Raw genomic sequence first — 22,389 nt, forward strand, 5'->3', positions numbered from 1 at the left:
ACGGCATCCAGCTCAACTTTCCTTCCCTCCCTTAAATCAATTACCCCATTCCTGTGCCCCCTCAGCACTTGGGTCTTATTGCTGGGAGAGCGTGGTGCACCTATGTGCTGGGATATTGGATTTTGAGCTCTTCAAGGTGAGAGAAACACCATGTGTGGGTCCTCAGCACACAGTGTCAGAATGTCAAGCTTTGGAGTCAGGAGGCCTGGATTCACATCCTAGAACTGAGCAAGTTGCTTAACCTCTCTGTGCCTTGGTTTCTCTGTCTGAATAATGGGAATGATGATACCCCCTACTTCACAGGGTCATTGTCAGGGTTTGAATGAGATAATACACACCAAGAGCTTAACCAATCATGCAGGAAGTGCCCAATAACTTTTAGCTGTGATTTCATTCCCAGCACCTAACTCCTTACCTGGCACAGAGTAGAGCTCAATAAAGGTTTGACAGAACAACGTATAAACAAATGAACAAGTGAATGAATCAATTCAGTAACATATGCTACAACAGTTGGTTAACGTCAGTCCACACATTGGCTGCTTTCCACCCCGCAGTGCCAAATGCTTCGTTTGCGTTGGCTGACTTTTCCCCCACTGAACTGGCAGTTTGTTTGGGTCTCCTGGAGACAGTCTGACAGTTTACAAGCTCCTGGGCTTCTTGGGGTTGTCAATCAGATTGCTCAATTTCTAGGCTGAGATACTCTTCAAACAGATGCTCTCCAAACAGAACACCTTCCACCCCATTCAGGTCAACAAGAGGTTGATAGTGTCTATCAAAAGCCTGGGAGAACAGGGTCCAAATGCACTGTGCCTCATCTCTAACTACTGGCCTTGATTTAGAGGAGCAGCAGCAAGAGATTAGATATGAAGAGCAGTTTCATGTTCTCGGAGTTCTACAACTATTCAGAGTACATCAAAGCCTGATTCTGAACATTAGCCCCAGTGCTATCAAAAGAGGGAGCAACGGACGGCAGATTTGGCCCAGTGGTTAGGGCGTCCATCTGCCACATGGGAGGTCCGCAGTTCAAACCCTGGGCCTCCTTGACCCATGTGCAGCTGGCCCATGTGCAGTGCTGATGCGCGCAAGGGGTGCCAAGCCATGCAGGGGTGTTCCCCACGTGCAAGGAGTGCGCCCTGTAAAGAAAGCCACCCAGTGCAAAAGAAAGTGCAGCCTGCCCAGGAATGGTGCCACACACACGGAGAACTGACACAAGATGACACAACAAAAAGAAACACAGATTCCCATGCCGCTAACAACAACAGAAGCGGACAAAGAAGATGCAGCAAATAGACACAGAGAACAGACAACCGGGGTGGGGGGGTGAGGAGAGAGAAATAAATAAATCTTAAAAAAAAAAAAAAAGAGGGACCAACCACATGTGAACCCACGCAGTGACTTGTGCACTGTGTCAATGACCAAGGAGGTTGCAAAAAGGTCTTAAATGCACTAAGACATCATTTGACATTGTTGCAGGAGATAAAAGAGCACAATGGTCAAGAGGGAGGGTTCTGCAGTATGTGGGTTCAAATCCTATGTTACTTTAGACAAATTTTGTCTAAGTTTGTGAGCTTCAACCTGTTTATCTCTAAAATGGGAATAATAATACTGCCTTTCACACAGGGCTGCAAAGATTAAATAAGATAGTAAATATGAAATGCTTAGCATAGTCCCTGGCACACTGTAAACTCTCAATTAATTTCTCCTGTGATGATGATGATGATGATGATGATGACAGTAACAATAACAATAACAACAGTGGTGGTAGTGGTGGAAGATGGAAGTGGTGGTGGAGGTGAAGGTGAATATGGAGATGGAGGTGGTGAAGGTGGTGGAGGAAGTGGGGGTGGTAGAGGTAGTGGAAGTTGACATTGAGGTGGTGGAGGCAGTGGAAAGGGAGGTGAAGGTGTTGGAGATGGTGGTGGTGATACAAGTGATGGAGGTAAAGGTAAAGGTGGTAGAGGTGATGGAGGTGGAAGTGGTGGAGGTGGTGATGGTGATGATGGAAGTGGTGGAGGTGGTGATGGTTATGATGGAAGTGATGGCAATGGTGGTGGGCTGAGGTGGGGGGGTTATATACTTCCATGTCACCCTACAAAGAGCCATTCAGCCACTTGCCTGGAGTGTGGGCTAAGAGCTTACCCTGGGAGAACAGGGGAGAACTTAGAGGAGATGTTTTTTAATTGGGACTTCTGGTTGCAAAATCGGGGAGGAGGAGAGAACGTTGGATAGAACATTATACAACCAGTATGTAGGGCATTGCACAGAATGCAGTCATATTGGTATTCCCAAATTGCAGAGTCTTTACATGTTTTCTGGAAGCCATTCTTCATCCTCCTTGGTCATGGATGCTACTGGACACCCTGGCATTTGCCAAATGAGTGACTTATCAGCCATTTTCCCTGATCCTTACAAAGGTTCCACTTTTCTAGAATATATGACCTAATTGCTGGCTGACCAATGTGCTGCTCCCTTCTCATAGAAAGATCACCCTACAGAGCCAACAACAGGAAAGCATGTGCATGGCAGTGTTTCTCCAGGACCAGGGGCTCAGTCATCCACACTCCTTCACCCAGCCCCCAGCAACTTGGGTTGGGCATTTTCAAACTGGTGTGCTTAGAGGAGGAGCCATGAAGCAAAGCAAAACCAAACAAGTTGCTTGGAAATCAACCCCAAGAACTTAACCTCAACAACAAGGCTTCCAAACAGATGTCTACACAGATGGAACATCTTGAGAGAATCCATTTTGAATATAGAAAGAAAATAAACAAAAACGGCCAAAATCTGGTGGACTAGAAGTTCAAAAGTCCATAAGCTTTGGCACCATGATTTACCCAATTCGCTTTCTGGTTCTGAGAATTTCAGATACCTAGCAGGCAAGAAAACTAAAGGATGAGGAGAAACATTGGTTTTGAACCAATTCACTTTCTGGAATCCCTTTCACATATCCCACTTCTCATGATCAGTAGGCAGCACATGGGTCTGCCAGAAGGAAACTGAGGCACTAGAGTCAGCCCACAGTGGTAGTTGTCAGTGCCTGATCCTCCATGCTCGGGGATGAGGCTTCCCCTTCCCAGTGATGAACTGTGACAAGCTATACTTAGTTATGTCCAGCTTGTGTCTCTGGGCCATCAGAAGTGCCAAAGCCAGAGGTGCAATGTGCTCCAAACAATGAGAAGTCTAGCACACACTTATTCCTTCTCTCCTCCCCCATCTCAACTCCTCGGGAATGGATCTGGGAAAGGAAAGGAGAGGGAGCAAGAGACATGAAGCATGGTTTTCACTATGCAGAGTTTCAGTTCTCTGCATTTTGTTCTTCTGCCTTGGAGCCTGAGCTATGATTTTCTTTTCTTCTTACGTTCCTTATCTAAGACATGATATCCTGGCCCCCCAAAGAGTTCCAGCCCTCATAATAGAATAACCTATTCAGATACTTCCCTTAGGTAATCCCACTTAACTCCTAATGCCAACATATGGCCATGAGTAAACTCCATCCAAGAGTGTATTTCCTTTTCCAGCCAGGATGCACTTGGATGCTACCCCATCACTGAATACCTCCCCGTGCTGATCCAATCCTAGCCCCAGGAGACAAGCTGGGTTGGTGAACCCAGGGAGGGGAGGGGAGGCACAAGAAGAGATGGGTTAAATCTAGGAAGGATAATACTCACAGGGCATCGATGGACCAGCCAATATGCCTTCTCCTGGCAATCCAGAGCATACCTGTCTGCTTTGTTCCTTTCTTTTCCAGTCCTGAAAAGCCAAGAGCCACATTAAGCTGAGTCAATAATACTCTATATCTTTTGGTCAGAGATGGCTTTCATTCCTGTTCTCATAGACCACTCTCCCCAATCTGCCAGATAATCAATGTTTGCCATAAAAATAATCACAATACGTGCCAGGTACCCTCCCAATTACTTTTACTTATATGAACTCATTTAATCCACTCAGAGACCCTTCTTCATTCATGTTAGGGAACTGAAGCATGATGCTGTAATCAGGTGGCAGAAGTGGGACTTGCAGTCAGGCAGACTGGCCACGTTCTTACTGACAATGCCCTGCTGGAATCCAAACAGACTTCCATGACGAGCCCTAGAATCGAATCAGCGTAACCCCTGTAGTGAGACACAGATGACATTCTGAACTGACATTTGATCGCCTGGCTTCTTCATTTTCCCTGCTCTGGTAAACAACATAATCAACATCTGAACAAGGGGTCAGCAATCCCTGCTGAGCATGCGATGGGGAGAATGTGGCTGGGGAGTCCCTTCTTGTCAGCTCACTCTATCACTCCAAAGAGCTCCTTCCAAGTCAGGGGCCAACTTACTATTATAAAAGGCTATTTTCTCTCTCCTCTCTTAGTGTCCCCCTTTCCCATCAGGGATAAAAACCAAGACCGGTCTTTCCTCCTACAGGAACAAGTAACACAAATTATGGTCCCGTGGGCCCCATTCAGAACCATTTCCACAGCTACCCGACCTCACAGTCAGTCATGACTTGTTTTCCCAGGCAACAAGGGATGACGCACAAGCCCTCTACAAGGCAGAGTCGGTGGATTTATTTCCCAGCTAATGTATTGTGAATTACATCCAGGGAGCCAGATGAGGTGAACAGTGCTATTCTAGTGGGATGTTTTATCAGCCTCCTCTGGAAATTAAATATAAACACTGTTGCCCCCACTTCCCCTTGCCAACCTAACTGGATTTTCTACCAGGTTAACCAACCTATGTGTCCTCAGGAGGATACACCACAGAAGGCCCTAAGCCCCATGGGATTTCCAAAATGCTGGTCAGCCTTATAAACAAAATCATTCACTAAATTACTCCAGTGATCTTTTCTGGCTTTGCTTGTTTGTGATATGTGTTATTAGAGAAGAGTCTTGATAAATGGAATCCAGGAACCAGTAAGCTAGAAAGTACTTTAGATGGCCATATTACAGTTATTTTTTTTAGCAACAGCATTGACTCACTCAATCCATCATCAATCATCTATTTATTGATTTTCCACTATGTCACAGGCACTGAGAACATATTGGTGAGCCAAACAGATGTAGTCCCTGCCCTCAAGTGGCTTTTGATCTAAAAAAGAAATAAATATTGACTTGCAAATTTAATTACACGCTGTAAAGAAATGTTCAAAGTTTTATAATGCAGAATCATTAAAGGAAGACCTCTGTAGAGATTTTAAAATATGACCACGAATTCTTAGACACTTTTTTCATTAAGAGGTGGGTCTATGTCACCTCCCCTCAAAACCTGGTGGACTTTCGTAAATGTTTTGACCAACAGAGTAGGGTGGAAGTGGCACTGTGTGGCTTCTGAGGCTGGGCCATAAAAGGTGGGACTGCAGCCATGCTGCTTACTGGAATGCTTGTCCTTGAAGCCTTCAGCCACCTGTAAGCAATCTGACTATGCCAATGCCACCATGCTGTGAGGAAGCCCAAGCCAGACCACACAGAGAGACATGCAGAGAGACACATGGAGAGACACATGAGAGACATGTGGAAAGACCACTAGGAGAAACACAGAGAGAGTCTTATGGAAAGACCACATGGAGAGACACAGGGAGAGACACCTGGAAAGACCACATGGAGAGATACATGGAGAGATACGTGGAAAGACCACATGGAGAGACAAGCAGAGAGTCCTGAAGTCTACAAGAGGAGAGTGAGAGATACCCAGTCAGCCCCAGCCGCTCCAGGCCCCTGCTCTAGTCATTCGACTGCAACCACTTGAGAGCACTGAGCCAGAACTGCCCTCCTGGCCCCTCCTAATTCCTGACCCACAGAAACTATGAGAGACAATAAATTTAGTGTTGCTGTTTTGAGCAACACTAAAATGGGGGCAAAATGGGAACAGGGAGGCCAGTGGGGAGGACTGCCACAGTCCTGGTGACCGTGAGGTTGACCTGACCAGGTAGAGACAATGAAGACAGGCACAAATGGTCAGATTCAGTGCCAAAAGTGGTTACAGGCCTGGATGACTGATTGGACCCAAGGGCTCCAAGAGGGGGGTCGGTGATGTTTCCTTACACTGATATGGGTAATACTGGAGGAAAAGAAGATTTGGGGACTGAGGGAAACATATGCTCAAATACGGACAAGTTTGAGATGTTCATGGACAGCAACATGAAGAAGTTGAGTACGTAGCTGGAGGCAGAGACTGGAACTCAGAAGAGGGATCTTTGTTGTGGGGCTCAGAAAAACAAAAGGGGAACATCATGGTGTAACCTACATGGTCAGCCTCACTTTGTGGGGGACCCTAAATCTAAAATTAGAGGCCCCTTTTGAGTGTAGAGACACAATGAGTGTAGAATAGTCAGCATCTCGGAAGGAGAAAGGCTTTTAGAAATTGCTCATTCCAAGACACCTGGAAGTGAGTTGGAGGGAATGCGGTGGGAACAGAGCCACAGGGTGGAGGCCAGAGATGAGGAAAAGGAATGCCCATGATGTGAGCAGCACAGAGCCTTGGCCAGGCCGAGGTCAAGGCCTGAGTGGCAGGGCCTCAGGGGCCACTGAGAACAGCTCTGAGCTACAAGAGAAGCCAGAGCAGCCTGGAAGGCATGTAGCCAGGGTCTGTGGTCCTCTGGGTTCCTGGGCTCATCCTGCTCAGAGCAGAGAAGGTGAAGGAGGGAGTGGAGGGCCAGGGTGGGTGGGCACATCTTTTTCATCTCTGTGGCCCCGGGGCCCAGCCCTGTGTGGGGCCCAATAGGAATTCAGAACTATTGCAGTGAATAAGCAATACTAGCCCAAGCTCTGCCACTACCTCACTGATTGACCTTGGTCAAGTAATTTTAACCTCTCTAAGCCTCAGTTTCCCCATTTGTAAAGGTAAAAGGTGTCAGTAATTACTACTCTAACATTCCCCCCATCACCAACAACATAATGAAGCCTATTAAAAAAAATACAAGTGATGACAGATCATGAAGCTACTCCCATGTTGCTTTGTCTCCAACACACCCAGGAAGAATTGCATTCATGGCTAAAAAGCAGTGCCAGCTCTCACTAACACTCTTCTCTTTGAATCTAAGCCATGAGAATATATTTTCCCCAGAGGAGGCAATAAAGCTCTCTCTCATGAGACTTTTCCCAAACCAGCACTCCTGCATAATGGTGCTAGTCACTCCTTCAATCCCAAGGCTGCTTCTCAAGAATAGGGTTTCCACTGTCCAGGCCAACAGGGTACCAGGCAAGTCTAGACATTTTGGGAGCTGAACTGTCCGGGTAAGTGAGTCTGGGTCATCTGCTCTTCACCAGATAGTTCCAGCTCTTCAACTTTTCAGGCACAATGTAGGATTGTATGTCCTCATCTATCCCCCTTTAAAATTGGGTGGAACCGGGAAGTGGATTTGGCTCAACTGATAGAGCATCCGCCCACCATATGGTAGGTACAAGATTCAATGCCCAGGGCCTCCTGACTGGTATGGTGAGATGGCCCATGCACAGTCTGATGCACGCAAGGAGTGCCGTGCCACACAGGGGTGTCCCCTGCATAGGGGACCCCCATGCACAAGGGGTGCAGCCCACAAGGAGAGTCGCCCCGTGCAAAAAAAGTGCAGCCTGCCCAGGAGTGGAGCCACACACACAGAGAGCTGACACAGCAAGATAACACAACAAGAAGAGACACAGATTCCCGGTGCCAGAAGAACACACAGCAAATGGACACAGAGAACAGACAATGCGGGGGAAGGGGGGGGGGCAAGGAGAGAAAGGGAGAAAAATAAATAAATAAATAGATCTTTTAAAAAATTGGGTGTAACCATGCGAACTGCTTTGGCCAATGAACTTTGAGCAGAAGTGACATGAGTCAACTGTGAGCCACATAGGCTCTCTCTCCCTCTGCTTTTGCATGGGGCAAGAAGTGCAGACAACATGGGGTAGAGCCCTGGCTGACCCACAGGGGGCGTGTAATACAACAGAGAAATGAGCCTCATGAGATAGGGGGCTGTTTGTTATGATAGCTTAACCTTGTCCTCCTGACTGATATATACTCACCTTCTCCAACGTTTACATGTGCTTTCACAAAGTAGAGCCCTTGAGGGGACCTCTAGCTCTGGTTCTGATGTAAACAGCAAGCAACTGAGAGTGAGTAGTAGTTTTAACATGCAAATCTGATGACTTCCTACCCTGCTTAATATCTTTCTACAGCTCCCCATGGCCTCATCACAAAGCCCTTTCACAATCTGCTCCTGCGAAAGCTTCCAGCCTCCTACCAGTGCCATGCTCCAAACTCTCTGCTCCGGCAACAAGAACAGTGTGCAGTGGGTACTCTCTTGCCACCAGGCTCTGGTTCTACCTTCTTGGAAAACCTTTTGCCTGACTCCCCCCTCCTCCCCATCACCATCCCTCACCATCACCATCCCTCACCTGGCTTCCTCCTGAGTGGCCGCCAGAACCCAGCCATCAGGTGAGATGGCCTTTCCACAGCTGCCTCTGCAAACCCCTGCCGTGCGGCCCTCATCCCACAGCAGCGGCGTGGCCGGATGACTCATCTGCCTGACCCACTGGGTCTTGTTAGGCTCTAGGCCTTGCCCAGTGTGTTGTGCATCAGTGCCCAATACAGATTTGTTTTCATAAAAGGAAGCAAAAAGGAAGGGAGGGAGGGAGGATGGCTGGAAGAAGACGGTGCCCTCCTTTCGCTCACCTGTACTGCTCTTTGGCCTGCATAATGACAAAGTCCCACTTGTAGTTGATTTTTTTGTTCAAGAAGTTGTAATTTTCCTGGAGAAGGAAAACATAATAAGAACCCAGAGTCCCATGACATATGCTGTGGGCAGCAGGGTAAAGCCCCGAAGTCAACCAGGAAAGGCCTTTCTCTGTGGAACTCCAGAGCCTGCCAAATGATCTACACACACACACACACACACACACACACACACATGCACAGCTTTGCCATGGTGCTCATTCCAGGGGTAGCCGAGAATTTGCAAAAGGCCTTTACAACAAGCCCTACTTGGCTTGGAGTTTAAAAAAAAAAAAATATCCCAGATCTTACTAGGAAGAGAGCACTGGGGAGGGGAAGAACAAGGAAACTCAATATCCAACAGCATAAGATGCTACAAATCTGCAAAGATAAGCCCTAAGATTGATGTGATGTTGGTCTTTCTAAAACCATGTTTGTAAAGAATGAAAACAGCGAGACTGCCATCCTCTGCCCAGAAGTCCTACCCCCTTGAGGGTTAAGATGTGTTCTGTGGGAAATCTGACTCAATCAGCTCAAGTCTGCGGTGTGGTTTTCCTACCACCCACTCAAGCTGGAATCTGCTAACCAAGGGTCGTTGCTTATCATGCTGGTTAATTAAGCAAAAATGTGTGTGAACAGCAAAAGGAAGATGGTAAACAGGGTGCTCAGCAGCCGGTGGGGCAAGGGCTGATGTTACAGCACGAGAGAGGAAGCTAGACGGGAAAGAATTTACTACAGCGAGCCACTTCAAAATAAATCAAGAAAAACCAAGGACAAAGGGCTCTTCTCGGCAAGGAAGGAAAGCTCAGTCACATCAGTCGTGCCAGTTTCAGGTGACTGGCCTTTGAAAGAGGTTGCCTGGGGGATAATGCCGTCTCCTCTAAAGCAGTGGTCCTCAAAGTGTGCTCTGGCCCTGTAGCACCCCAGCTCTACTTAATCGGAGAGTCTGGGGGTAGAGGCCGGCAGTCCATGCTTTACCCAGCCCTACAGGGGAAGCTGATGTGGCCCAAGTGCAGAACCACTGCTTTAGATCACCCATCCCTAAAGCAAAGCAAAGGTTCCCAAGCCTGGCCGAGCTTCAGCATCACCTGGACAGGGCTTTTAAAACACAGTATCCCACTCCCCACCCCCACCCAGACCTGCAGAATCTCCAAGGCCAGAGTCCAAGAATGCAGAGTTTTCAAAAGACTGCCCGGGAGACTCACTAGAAACCAGTAAAGGGTGAGTGTGGAGGCGGGAGAAAACGGGGGCTGGAGGAGAGGGCAGGGGATGGCAGTGCAGAGAAACCATTGCAGCTCCTCTCAAAATGCTTCGGAAGAAAGGACATGGGTGGCCTCTCAGAGCTCAGGCCCACGCTTCGATCACATAGTCCTTGTGTGTCTCTCTTGCTCTCTCCTGCCTCTTTTTCTGGACCAGTGAAACCTTCCTCCCAGACTAGCCCAGTCCTCAGAAGGCCATTTTTGAAGTTGTGTCAGACCCACCTAACCTGAAGGCTGGACAGAGAGGCTGTCAATACACGAAATAGTAGAGAGAAAACACCCTCCTCTTCCCCCAAGCCTCATCGCACCCCACGGAGCCCTGCGGGGGTTGAGCAGTGTAGGAGACTGTGCTGAAAATGAAAAGGGACGGACATAGGAATAAAATAACGGGGGAGGAGGGGAATAAAAGCCCAAGAATATATCCCACTCCATTGTAATACCTGTGCTTTGAAAGCACCTCCATACCTTTTCATATTCTTCTAAAATTCCCTTCTTTTTGATATTTCGCTTGGCCAGATAGATGGCTGGAAGAGAAAAGAAAAAAACAAAATCTGCTATCATCATCGTAACGCAACATCAGGTATACATCTCCATATCTCCATGCATGAGCCTGCCGTGCAGGGGAGAGAATGCTCAATGGACCTGGTCCCTTCCCCCAGGAACATTCCCAATGCAGAGGAGACCTGACGTAAAGGTCATGATGACAGCAAGACAAATGTCACCAAAATGCAGCAAGTTAATAACTAGCATGGTAAGCGCTACCCAAAGCAGGTGTATGGGTGGGGTGTTTACCGTAGTCTGTATCTTCAGCCGGCCACTGCTGGGTGGGCCAGAAATACGGCGTCTACAAAAGAAACCAGGGAAAACAGGCATGGATACTGAGTGATGACTCCATGGACTCCTATGAATGTTTCTAAGGAGCTGATCTGTGAGGATATGAAACCAACCTTTGCTCTTTTCACATAAAAGTAACATGAGAGTAAGCACTGGACCCATGGTCAAGGCTCACCTGAAATCGGTAGAGGCTACTGTCAGGCTTGAGAACCAGATTCTTGGGGTCTTGCAAGGGGTAAATGTAGCCGTACTTGACAATGAAGTTGCCCAAGTTCTGTGCCTCTGGGAAGAAGCAGTTCAGACATGAAGTTAAGAGCAGGGGCCCGACAGCAGAGGCTCATTGTCTGGCTCCCACACAGCATGCCAAACTCTGGGACACGGACGCCCATCCTAACAACACTGCCTCCAGGAACGAGGAGAGGGGTTCCTGAACTTTACCATGGAGAAGTATCAGCTGGGCAGGATGCTAAAAGGAGGATTTCCTAGCCCCACCCCAGGAATGACAGCTCAGGGAGTGTAGAATGCAGCTTGAGACCCAAACTTTAATCAATATCATATGTGATCCTATATCAGTGATTTGGGAATGACGCTCAAGAGTTTCGGTCTGGAGAAGATCACAGGAGTGTGGAGAGAATGCCTCTGGCTGAGGGACACTTCCACACTCAAAGAGAGTAAAGGGAAAGGGGAGCCATTTTTACTGGCAATTTCTATGCCAAGCTCAACTCTGCCTGCATCCCAGACCCAGATTTGTCCACTAATCTCCCTACCTCACTTTAATTTCTACCCTCCTCCAATTGGTAGCCTTGTCTCTGGGTTTGCATCAGTTAAAGGAAAGCCTTCCTGGTTCTTTCTGTGCCCAACACCAATGAAAGCTGGTGTCTTTCCATGCTGGGGAGGGGGCTCAATCCCACCAGTCCTCCAGGCCCACCCTGTCCACTGACCCTACCCCACCTCCTCTCCCATAGCTGAGCTCCCAAGGCTTTGGAAGACTTCCTCTCCAACTCTCCCTCCATCCTAGACCTGATCCTCATCATATTTTTTGCCTCATTAGAACAACAGCCTGTTTTCTAGTGGAAAGTCTGGTCCCCAGATTCTTTCTGCTCCAATCCATCCCTCCAATTACTGCCAAACATCTTAGCTTAAATATGATTATCATACATACTGCCATGCTCAAAATCTCCCATGGCTGCCTATCGCCTCTCCCAGATGGAGCTTGGAATCTGCAAATATTGCCACCCCTCACCCACTCTCCAAACCCAGCTGAAGTTATTACTCCCAATTTCCCCTCACTGCCACTCTATTTCTTGTTCATTCCACTTCTGCATCATTGCTCTTGCTAGTTTTCCATGAATATCCTCTGAGCTCCCCTGCACCAATTCACAAGCATCACTTCTTTCAAGACCTCCCCTATGCACATCCAATCTTTGCTTCTCTTGCGGAACTTATTTTCTGCTCAACAAAAATTTGTCTGTGGAGCATCACCCATCTACTAGAAAGTAAGCACATCGGCAACAACTCTTTCCTGGCTGACTCCTCCCCAGCCACCCCTGACTTTTACCTATTCTCAATGATTTGTATAAAACAACCATTTCGTCCCTAAATTATCATGCCCTGGCCTTTGATTCTGGTTATTTCACACATGAAGGTTTTGTCTTCCCAATTAAAATGTAAATTCCTCGGAGACACAGACTATTCCCTCACTTGACTTCTACCCTCCAAAGATTCTTGCGTGGTGCTGTGCACACGGCAGTGCTGACGAACTCTCACCCAGATGGGAGATCCAAAGCCGCTGGATGATCCACTGCAAAACATCATTTCCTGCAAAATAAGAAATACGAGGCCATTGTCATTGCCTCCAAACACATCTCCCAACCTCCTAACACATCCCCTTGACCCTATCCCTCTCCTACTCAAAATCTTCAGAAACTCCCCATTTCAGTCCATCCAAATTCTGCAGCTTTAATTCAGGGCCATCTGTGATCTGACTCTCACCAGATTTCCAGGTTCATCTCCCAACTCGCACCCATCATTACCTCTTGTGTGGGGCTTCTTTTTTCACCTTATAATAATTTGTGCATGGATTATCTTTAATGAACTAGAAAGTAAACAGACTAAGTCTTAAAACTGAAAAAAAAAAAAAAAAGACAGAAACAGAAAAGAGCCAGCTGTTTGTGGGGCTCTAGGTGGAGCCTGGACATAAGGTAGTAAAATGGAACCCAGAAATTGGCACAGAATTTTTGTTTGGGGTGATGGAAAGATTTTGGTAATGGATGGGGGTGATGGTAACACATCATGGTGAATGTAATTAACACCAGTGAATTATATGCCCAAAAATGGTTAAAGGGGGAAATTTTAGATGGTGTGTATCTGTTAACTAGAAAAAAAAATTTTTAAATCAACCATAGGACTGTACAACACAAACAGTGAACCCTAATGTAAACTGTGGATAATAGCAAAATTATAATGTTCTCTCAGTCGTAACAAAGGTACTATACTAACGCAAAACGTCAATAATGGTGGCAGGTATATGGGCACTCTGTATCTTCTGCATGGGAGAGACAGACAGGGATGGGACTGGAAGAGAACTTGCTTCCCCCTTCTCCCTCCTCAAGGACTCAGATTTGATCCAAGGGCTAATGCAAGCCAAGGTCTGCCAAGTCTAGAGTGGCTGCAGGGGACCATGGAGGCTCTGTGTCTCCTCGGCCTGGGGCCATTGGTCCAAGAAGTGGAACATGCTCCTTGCAGGTGGAAGAAACATCTCAGAAGAAAGATGAGGTCCCCTGGAACCAAGTACCCCAACTCAGAGGCCACCTTGCAAATGCCAATGGCCACTTTTTCTAGCCTGTTTTCCCAGGTTTCCAAGCTGGGTCTCCTGCCTGCACGGGAACCAGCCTACAAAGCACACAATGCGGTGCACTCGGGGGCTGAGACCCCAGTGTCTGTGTCCTTGTGGCTGGACATCACAAATGAGAACTCCCTCCTCACCGGTGGCAGAGGGCCTTTCTCTCCTAGTGCCCTCCAGAGAGGGCCATGGCCCTACACACACTCTCTCTAGAGGTGATGGCTGTGTGTGAGCAACCTGGAACTCTTTCCTTCCTTATTCACGCCCCAGGATACAAATGTCCACCATTCTTCCTGTTACCTCCCACATGGCCACCATGATTGCTTTCATGCCCACCATTATTGCTTTCAACAGGTTCTCCTCCTGATACACTTAACTTTTTTTTAAAGATTTATTTACTTTTTTTCCCTTTATTTATCCCTCTTCCTCCAGGTGGTTTGCTTATCTGTCTGCTCACTGTTTGCTCGCCTTCTCCAGGAGACATCAAGAACAGAACCCAGGACCTCCCACATGAGAGGCAAGTGCCCAACGGCCTGAGCCACATCCATCCCCTGTGGGCTGTGTTGTCTGCTGGTTTGTGGCATCAGCTCATTGCAGCAGGAGGTGGCGTCTGCTCATCTTCTTTTAGGAGGTACCAGGACCCAAATCTGGGACCTCCCATATGGTAGGCAGGCAACTAACTGGTTGAGCCACATCTGCTTCCCTGCACTTAGCTTTAATCACTCTGGGTTGGTTGTTCAAAAGGAAAATTCCTCATCTAAAATATATGTATAATCCCAGAACTGGATGTTTTAGATTTTCTTCTCCAAGTCTTTAAATGCTATTAGTGGTGTGCAGACCAAGGGAGAGACCCAGGCAGACATTAGACTGTTTATCTCTCTCCGCCAAGGAGCTGAGGGTTTTTTCATCCACTTAACTGCTTCCTGAAATAGAGCAAATAAGATTATGGTGCCACCAGCCTCTGCACGCCATGGTCTGTGCTGACAGCACAGCAGGCTGCTCAGGCTCTCTTGGCCCCCGGGAAGCCCTGGGTCTCCTGCCACCTGGGAAGCCAGATGGCCGGTTACCCAATCTGCTTTTATTAGTGTTGACGTAGCAGGGGCTGGGCTTCTGCTTGTGTTCTGCTCCTACAGCAGCTGGAATTCACCTGTGCTCAGAAGGAGGAAGGGAAAGCAGGGCCGGCTGGGCAGCATGGCCCAAATCCAGTAGCCATGTGCTTCCATTGTGCAAGGCAGGATGTCAATGTGTCACGCACATTGACAGTGGAAGAGTGTGTGGAATCTGGAGTCATGCAGCTGGGCTCAAATCCAAGCTTGGTCACCTAGTAGTTTAATGACATGGGCAACTTGCTGAGCCTCTTAGTGTCTCAATTGCTCCCCCTGCAAAAAGGGGACAATCACCTCTATCCCCTAACTTTATTTTGAGTGTTAACAGATATACATGGTAAGTACTAACTATGGCCACCCATTGATCAGCTACCATGGGCTGAGCACTAGCACAATATTCTCATTTACTTTCTGCAATAGTTCTCTTAGGGATTGTGATTCCCACTTTACAGATGAGAAAACTGAGACTGAGGCTACATAGCTAGTAAAAGGCAGGTGAAGAAATCAATCCCAGGGTGCTTGATTCAACATCCAGAGCTCTTTGCACAATGCTAGATCAAGACTGACTCGCACATTCAAGAAATTTTTATTGAACATCCACTATGAATCAGAGTTGTGCTAATATCCCTGTTATGCTAATAATACCCAGATGACCAAGACAAGGTATTTCCCCTAAAGGTTCTCCCCAATGCAATGGAGAATTCTGGCCCAAATGAATGATAACCAGGGGCAGGGAGGGGGCTGGGTCAGGGATGCCCTCAGGAAGAATTGCCACAGCTGAATCTTAAATGATGGGGAGAGCAGAGGCACCCTGCAAAGTCTGTCCATCAGTCTCTGCTCTTTGGGTGCCCAGGGCTACTCTGTTTCCTAACCTTGCACAAGTCTAGCTCGCCAGGGCTTCCTTTACTTTTGTGAGCTGCCCTACAGCATTCCAATCAATTCCTCTTTTGTTTCAACTAGCCAGAGTTGGTCTTCTGTTGCTTGCACTCCAGGAGCTCTAGGGACACCTTGCTGGTGGGGAACTCCCTCTTCCAGGCAGTTAGAAAAGGGAACAGGAGGTCATTAGCCAGGCTGGCTTCTCCCTGCAAAGATATGGGCACCTTGAGTAAAAACTCATGGGGGCAGGGGCAGAGTGAGCGTTCACTAGCATGGCTCAGTGGCAAGTCCCAAAAGTGTGCTTTGAAAAGCTGTCTGCTTCTGCAGGTAATAAGCCTCAGTACAAAACATGCTTTTTACTACAAATCCAAGATCATGAAACATGCAATAGGTTATCAAAATGTGCTCTTATTGTGGCATCTAGCTCCCTCTGCCAATATCTCAAAGGCTGTTGTGCAGGCTCTTCACCTCACACAGAGAGTAATGATGGCGCTGTCCCTGAGGGGCAGTTAGGAAGGGTCTGAATATGAAGTAGAAGGCAGGGAAGGTCGACCAAGACAAAGGCCAATTATTTTTTTCTGACAAATGTTTTCTTTTTCTGCTACCTGACTTCATAAAAACAAAACAAACAAAAAACCAACCTGAGAGAAGTGGCTTCAAGAAAAACCTAGTGAGTCCTTTGTTCCTTCCTCCCTGACCTCTCCCCCGGAAGAAGAACAGAGTCAGCCTAGTTACTCAGTAAAGAGCCAGAGAGTAAATATTTCAGTCTTGTGGGTCATAAGGTCTCTGTCACAACTACTCAGTTCTGCCATCGTAGCGTGAAAGCAGCCATAGACAATATGTATATGAAAGGGTGTGGCTGTGTCTCAATAAAACTTTATTTACCAACACAGACCAGAGTTTGCCAGCCCCCTTGTGGTCTGTTTTGGGCCAAGACTGTGCTGCAGGATACATCACCTGTCATGGCGTGAGGGACGCTGGTGACCAGGACCCTCTGGCTCTGCACTCGGACCCCCGTCTCTGGGTTCTGCATGTCCTTCACCAGTGCTTCAATCTGCAAGGTAGATGGGAACCATTGCAAAAATGAATTACATGAGGCCCTTTGCTTGGGACTGGAGGATCGAAAGACATAAAAATGGGCAGCATCCCTGTTTCCAAGGAGCTTGCATCTTGGAGTAGGAGACAGATATTGAATAAGTATCATACAAGCAGAACTAAATGTGTACTTCATAGACATAAACAACTTCCACCCCTGCTGCATGAGAAAACTCAAAGAGATTAATTCTGACTTGGAGATTCTGGGGAAGCTTCTAATAGAAGATGGGACTTAACGAAAAGGATTTTCCTGGATGGAAAGTAAGAGAACATGAGCAAAGGCATTGGAAGGATGACAGTGCAAGGTGTGTGAAAAGAACAGAAAATAGGGGTGGTTCTGAGGAATGTACCTCAGAAAAACATGCTCTTAAGCTTAATCCATTCCCATGAGTGTGAATTCTTATAAATAAGAACTTTTTTTAGGAGGCACCAGGAACCGAACACAGGACCTCCCATTTAGGAAGCAAGAGCTTAACCGCTTGAGCCACATCCGCTCCCCAAATAGGACATTTTGATGAGGTTACTACAGTTAAGGGGAGGCCCAGATGAATCAGGATGGAGCTTAATCCTATCACTGAAGGTCTTATAGGGAAGGTCACAGAGAAAGAGAGAAAGCCAAAAAGAGTGGCCAGAAGCTGGAAGTCAATGGAACCAAAAAGCCAGGAGAGGCCACCATGGGAACTGCCATGTGACCGAAAAGCTAAAGAACCAAGGATCCCAGCAGTCAGCCCCAGAACACCACAGTCTTCTGGGAGAAAGCACTGCCTTAATGAGGCCTTGACATTGAACTTCTCCTAGCCTCAAAATCTGAGCCAATAAATTCCCGTTGTTTAAGTCATCCTATTGCATGGTAGGAAAACTAAAACAGAGATGAAGTTGGAAAGGCAGTTGGAGGCCAGATCACAATGGACCTCCAATGTCACTTCCAGAGTTTGGATTTTATTCTAGTGGCTATTGCTGGAGAGCAGTCTAACCTGGCCTGTGTTTTAGAAATGGGGCCAATGACAGAGAGAAGAACAAGGAGATGTGAAGACTTTTGCTGATTAGAAGAAAACAGAGATGCGTTCAAAGCTACTGCAATCGTCCAGGCAAGACATGATGGGGCTCCCTGGCTGGCCACCTCAGTCTAGTCTCAAAAGTGCAACCTCAGCAAGCTTTCAATTATTTTAGAATATACCACTCCTCAAACTCAAAATCTTGCATGGGCCAGTTCATTTGGCCTAACTGGCAGAGCTCCCCTCTGGTTGACGCAGTCTGGGGCCCCCATTCTCTCTGCCTCCTCCTAAGGGTCCCCACCTGTCTCTCTCCCGTCTAGCCACACTGACCGCCTTGCCACTCCTCAGCCATGCCAAGTGCACGCCCAGGCTCCTGCCTCAGGGTCTCTGCTCCGGCCATTCCCTCTCCTGGATCACTCTTCCCAGGAGATCTCCTTGGCTCACTCCCTCACCTCCTTTCTCTTCTGATAATCTCACGATGCCTTCCCTGGCTGTCCTACTCAATGCTGCAACCCTGAACTCCACCCTTGAAATTCCTGATCTCCCACACTTTTTAGTTGCCTTCTAACATAAAAAGTAATTTACCTATTTATGACATTGTTTACTGGTTGGGCTGTGTGTGTCCCCCGCTCCTCAGGGGCGGGTATACATCTTCTGTTGTTTGTTGCTGCATTCCAAATGCCTAGAATAGTGCCTGGCACAGAGGTGTGCTCAATAAATTATTGTTGCATGAAACAATAAATAAAGGAAGGGAGCAACGGGGAAGATGGTGTTTAGAGACTTAATGAAGTTGGGATTAACTCTCCTTGCAATGATCGGGTGGTTTGTGAGATGGTAGAGAATAATGCCAAGATTTATAAGCTATAAAAGCAGAGCCACCAGTTACCAAAATACACAGGACAAAAGAAGAAGCACCCTCTGGAAGCAAATGCTACTGCTCTGGAATGCTGAATTTGAAGAGCTGCTGGGATATCCACAGGCAGCGTGTCCAGCATTGGGAATAATGGTCCCAAGCTCAGAAGAGATAAGGGTCTGTGACAGAAATGAACATAGAAGAGTGAGATGAAGCCAAAGAGAATCAGTGAACCGTCCAAGGAATACCAAACACCCACTAGCCAAGGGAAGTCCTGATTGTCTTTAGAGTACTTTAAAAGTTTTATTTTTATTTTTTCAGTCAAACTTCATTTCAAATTCAAAAAATAAAATAACAGACAAATGGGAGCCCGACAAGTTCTAGAAGCATTACTCCAAAAAAGTTCTGTCTGGGCACTTTTATCTAATCTAATTGTAAAAACAAACTCAATTGTTCCTCCAGTGTTCAGAACGATACACAGATTAACGCAGATTGGTTAAATGCTATAATCAGAATCCTTGTTAACGTAGAAAGTGAAGAGAAAAAAATGCTTAATCATATTCGTATCTCATAAAACCAAACCCCAAATTCTTTTTTTTTAACCTTTAGCATTAATGTAGTACCAGCTTAGCTACAAAAGCATTACAATGTTGTTGTTAACTATAGTCCATAAATTACATTAGTTATATTTTCCCATGTATCACCACATTCTTAACACCACCAGGAAGTAGAACATTCTTGTATTTATATTAACCACAATCCTCATCTACTGCCAAAATCATTGTTATACATTCCCTATATTATCCTCTAGCTCTCCTCCAACTAACATTAACCTCCCTAGACGGCGGGTTTCAGCAGTCACACCCATTGATCAACAGTGTTTGTTCCACTCATTTTAATGTGCTACTGTCAACTCCATCCATTACCATATATTTACAATTGACCTTATTAAACATTCTACACACTTCCAGCATCAGCTACTCCTTCTCAACCCACATTCTGCCCCCACCAACCTACACTCCATAATCCAACTCTCCATGTCTATTCATCGGATTCCACCTCAAATCCAAACTGTCCGAAATTCCAGTCGCACACAAACTCAACAGCCCACAGATCCACCTGCTTCCCTCAATGTAACGAACTTGATTACATAATTGTTATTCACCTGTCCTTTACTCAAATACCACTCCCCAACCCTATGCAGTCCTTTACAATCTGCGAAGGCCTTGTACAGCTTGAACGTGTCTGGGGTCCCGAGAAAAAGAACAGCCTTCGTGGGGTTTCCTTTTCCTACTAACTGTGAGGTCTCAGGCAATTCATTTAATGCTTCCAAGGCTCCTTCCTCTACCATCAAATGGGCACAAGGATAAGATGTCTCTGCTAAGCACAGCAACTCCTATTATCTAATTAAACCATTGTGTAAACATGGCTTGATAAAAGAGAGGTGAATGTTAGTGATTATGCATAGAATTATAAATATCCGTGTTCCTACAATTAAGACATCTGAAATCTGCATGCAGGGCTGTGTTTAGATGCCTGAGGATAAAAATCTCAGTGTCTACTGAGCACTGTGGGGGATAGAAAAAGGGAAAAGACAGTCCCAGTCCTCAGGGTGTTAGGGACACAAACTGGAGGACAGAAAGTGAACTAATATAAAAGCTAGGGCTCTGGGTTCAGAAAAAGCTCCATTCAAATCCCTGCTCCAATTTATAAGCCAGAGGCCTTAGGGAAATTACTAAATTGCACTGAAAGTCATTCCTCTGTAAAATAGAGATTATAATAGTACCTACATCATGGCAGGGATGTCATAAAGATTAAATAAGATTAGCATTGAAAGTGCTTAGTGCAGAGCAATGCACAAAGTAAGCAGCTGGAGAGCAATTGCAGACTGAACGATGCACCAGAAAAATTAGGGAAGGTGCTAAAGTCAAGAAGGGTCAGGAGAGGCAGCGGAGGGCTGAGATGATCAAAAGGTGCGCCCAGGAAGTAAGCAGGATTTCCGTGGATGGTGAGGAGGGGGCTGCCCTGCAAAGGGAGGGGTGACATGAGAAGGCCCGGGCCTCTCACGTTAGGAAACTGAAGGGACTGGCCGCCCTGGAGGTGAAGGGTCAGGCGGGGGCGTCCTGGGCTGGAAACTTCCAGCTGCCGCCTCCGCTCAGCCCGCAGGCTCCTGAAGCCGAACGCCCCCCGCCTCCCCAAGCCGGGCAGGAGCAGGGGACAAACTCCTGATTCCCCGCCGAGGGGTGGCATTTGCTGGCTCAGGCCCGGTGGCCAAGCCGGCCTGAGAGCCGGTGCGCTGCGGGCCCGGAGCGGCCGCGTTCCTGGGCGGCGCCGGCTGGACGGCGCTGCGGGCGACGCGGCCCTGCCCGGCGGCCCCGGCTCCTCGGCGCCACCGCGGCGCTCGAGGCACCGACGGCCCCGGACTCAGGCCTGCCCCGGGGCGGCCCCTCTGCGTCTCGGCCGCGCTGGGGGCTGCGGCCCTGGGCCCTCTGCGGAGGAGGAGAGCACGCGCACCCCCAGGAGGGCGGGGAGGGTCCCCTAGGGCGCCGCCGTTCCCAGGAGGGGGCTCAAGCCCCCCATGCACACCTGCTGCCAGGTGCAAGGCCACGGGGGGGGGGGGGGGGGGGGGGGAGACTCAAAGCGCAGGATGGGAAGAGACAACCGTGTTGCCCGAAGGGCCCCTCTATCGGTGGAGAAAAAGCAACCTGTTGGAAACTTGCGTTTCTCCGATAAAAAGTTACCAGATTTAATTCCTTCTCTTGCATGAAAAACATATATACCAACTTATAAAGAGTTTGAAAATAGCCTTCAGAGGAGGAATAATGAGAGTTATTTTAAAAGCACAATGAGGGGAGTCGGGTTTCTTTCTGGCAGGTGTATCATCCTCCACAGAAAGGAAGGACTGGGGGGAGGAGCCCACACCCCGTGTGCATGGGGAACATTTTGGGGGAGCTCGGTCCGTTAGGATTCCGATCATTTTCCTCACGTAAAGAGCTCTGAAGGGGTCTCCCCAGGCTCCCAACAAGCGAAAGGCAGAGTTCTGGCCCCTGACGCTGTTTCTGAGAGCCTCGATCAGAACAACCCCTGCCGTCAGGCTCTGACTTGCTTCCAAGTTCTCCAGGGACACCCTGCCTTGCAGGCCAAACTCTCGTCCCCGGATCCTGAGGGGGTCCCTGGGAAGAGTGACCGCCATCCCCAGCCACCAGTGACCGTACTTCCAGGCTCCTCCCGAGAAGAGAAGAATCAGCCAGATCTCGTTCCCAGGCAACAAACACATGCTGCCTCCCCAGGCCACCGCTGCATGACCCCGCGGGGCGACGGGCCGCGGGCGTCAGCCTCACGTTCCCTCCCTCCGATGCCAACGTGCTGGGCTGTGACCGCGTGTCAGGGAAGCTTGAAGGCTCAGCGCCCCACCCACCCACCACCCCACGCTGTTCCTGCATTAAGGAGCTGTCACTCACTGCTAAGATCTTGGGGCTGAAATTTTCCTTGAAGCCAGAAAAGGCTCCCAGGGGAGCAATAATCATCAGGACTTCTCTGTACAAATGTGGAGAACGTGACCCAGAACCACAGGGTTGTTCACCCAGTAGAGGAGAACGCGCTCCTGCTAACGAGCCTGACCACACCGAGCCAGGGGCCGCCTCCCCACACCCTAATAGGAGCTGAGCCTCTTTCCCCCAGCCCCGACCCGCCCACCCTGGTCAAAAGTCCAGGAGGCATCCAGCTGATCCCACCAAGCAGCGGCCAGCTTCTTTTGGTTCTACGTGTTGTGTGTTTTCATCTAAATTTTACCAACACTCTGTATCCACCAAGCAACAACTCCCCCTCCCTCCACATTCCCCTATGAACTTGCC

The 22,389-nt window shown here is 48.0% G+C and overlaps 1 protein-coding gene across 3 annotated transcripts in view; it reads right to left on the minus strand.

The window, feature by feature from the left end:
* The window catches only part of RGS9 (regulator of G protein signaling 9), a 70,598-nt gene that overhangs the window by 43,026 nt on the left and 5,183 nt on the right, over nucleotides 1-22,389 (minus strand). For all 3 annotated transcript variants that reach the window (XM_004459469.5, XM_004459470.5, XM_023589066.3), the window contains 7 exons: nucleotides 16,550-16,646; nucleotides 12,536-12,586; nucleotides 10,944-11,050; nucleotides 10,727-10,778; nucleotides 10,400-10,458; nucleotides 8,637-8,713; nucleotides 3,666-3,747 (listed from right to left, as the gene is read on the minus strand). In XM_004459469.5, coding sequence (XP_004459526.1) covers nucleotides 3,666-3,747; nucleotides 8,637-8,713; nucleotides 10,400-10,458; nucleotides 10,727-10,778; nucleotides 10,944-11,050; nucleotides 12,536-12,586; nucleotides 16,550-16,646 — 525 coding nt within the window. The remainder of the gene's footprint in view (nucleotides 1-3,665; nucleotides 3,748-8,636; nucleotides 8,714-10,399; nucleotides 10,459-10,726; nucleotides 10,779-10,943; nucleotides 11,051-12,535; nucleotides 12,587-16,549; nucleotides 16,647-22,389) is intronic.

This window comes from Dasypus novemcinctus, chromosome 21, assembly GCF_030445035.2.
Source record: "Dasypus novemcinctus isolate mDasNov1 chromosome 21, mDasNov1.1.hap2, whole genome shotgun sequence".
Taxonomy (NCBI): Eukaryota; Metazoa; Chordata; class Mammalia; order Cingulata; family Dasypodidae; genus Dasypus; species Dasypus novemcinctus.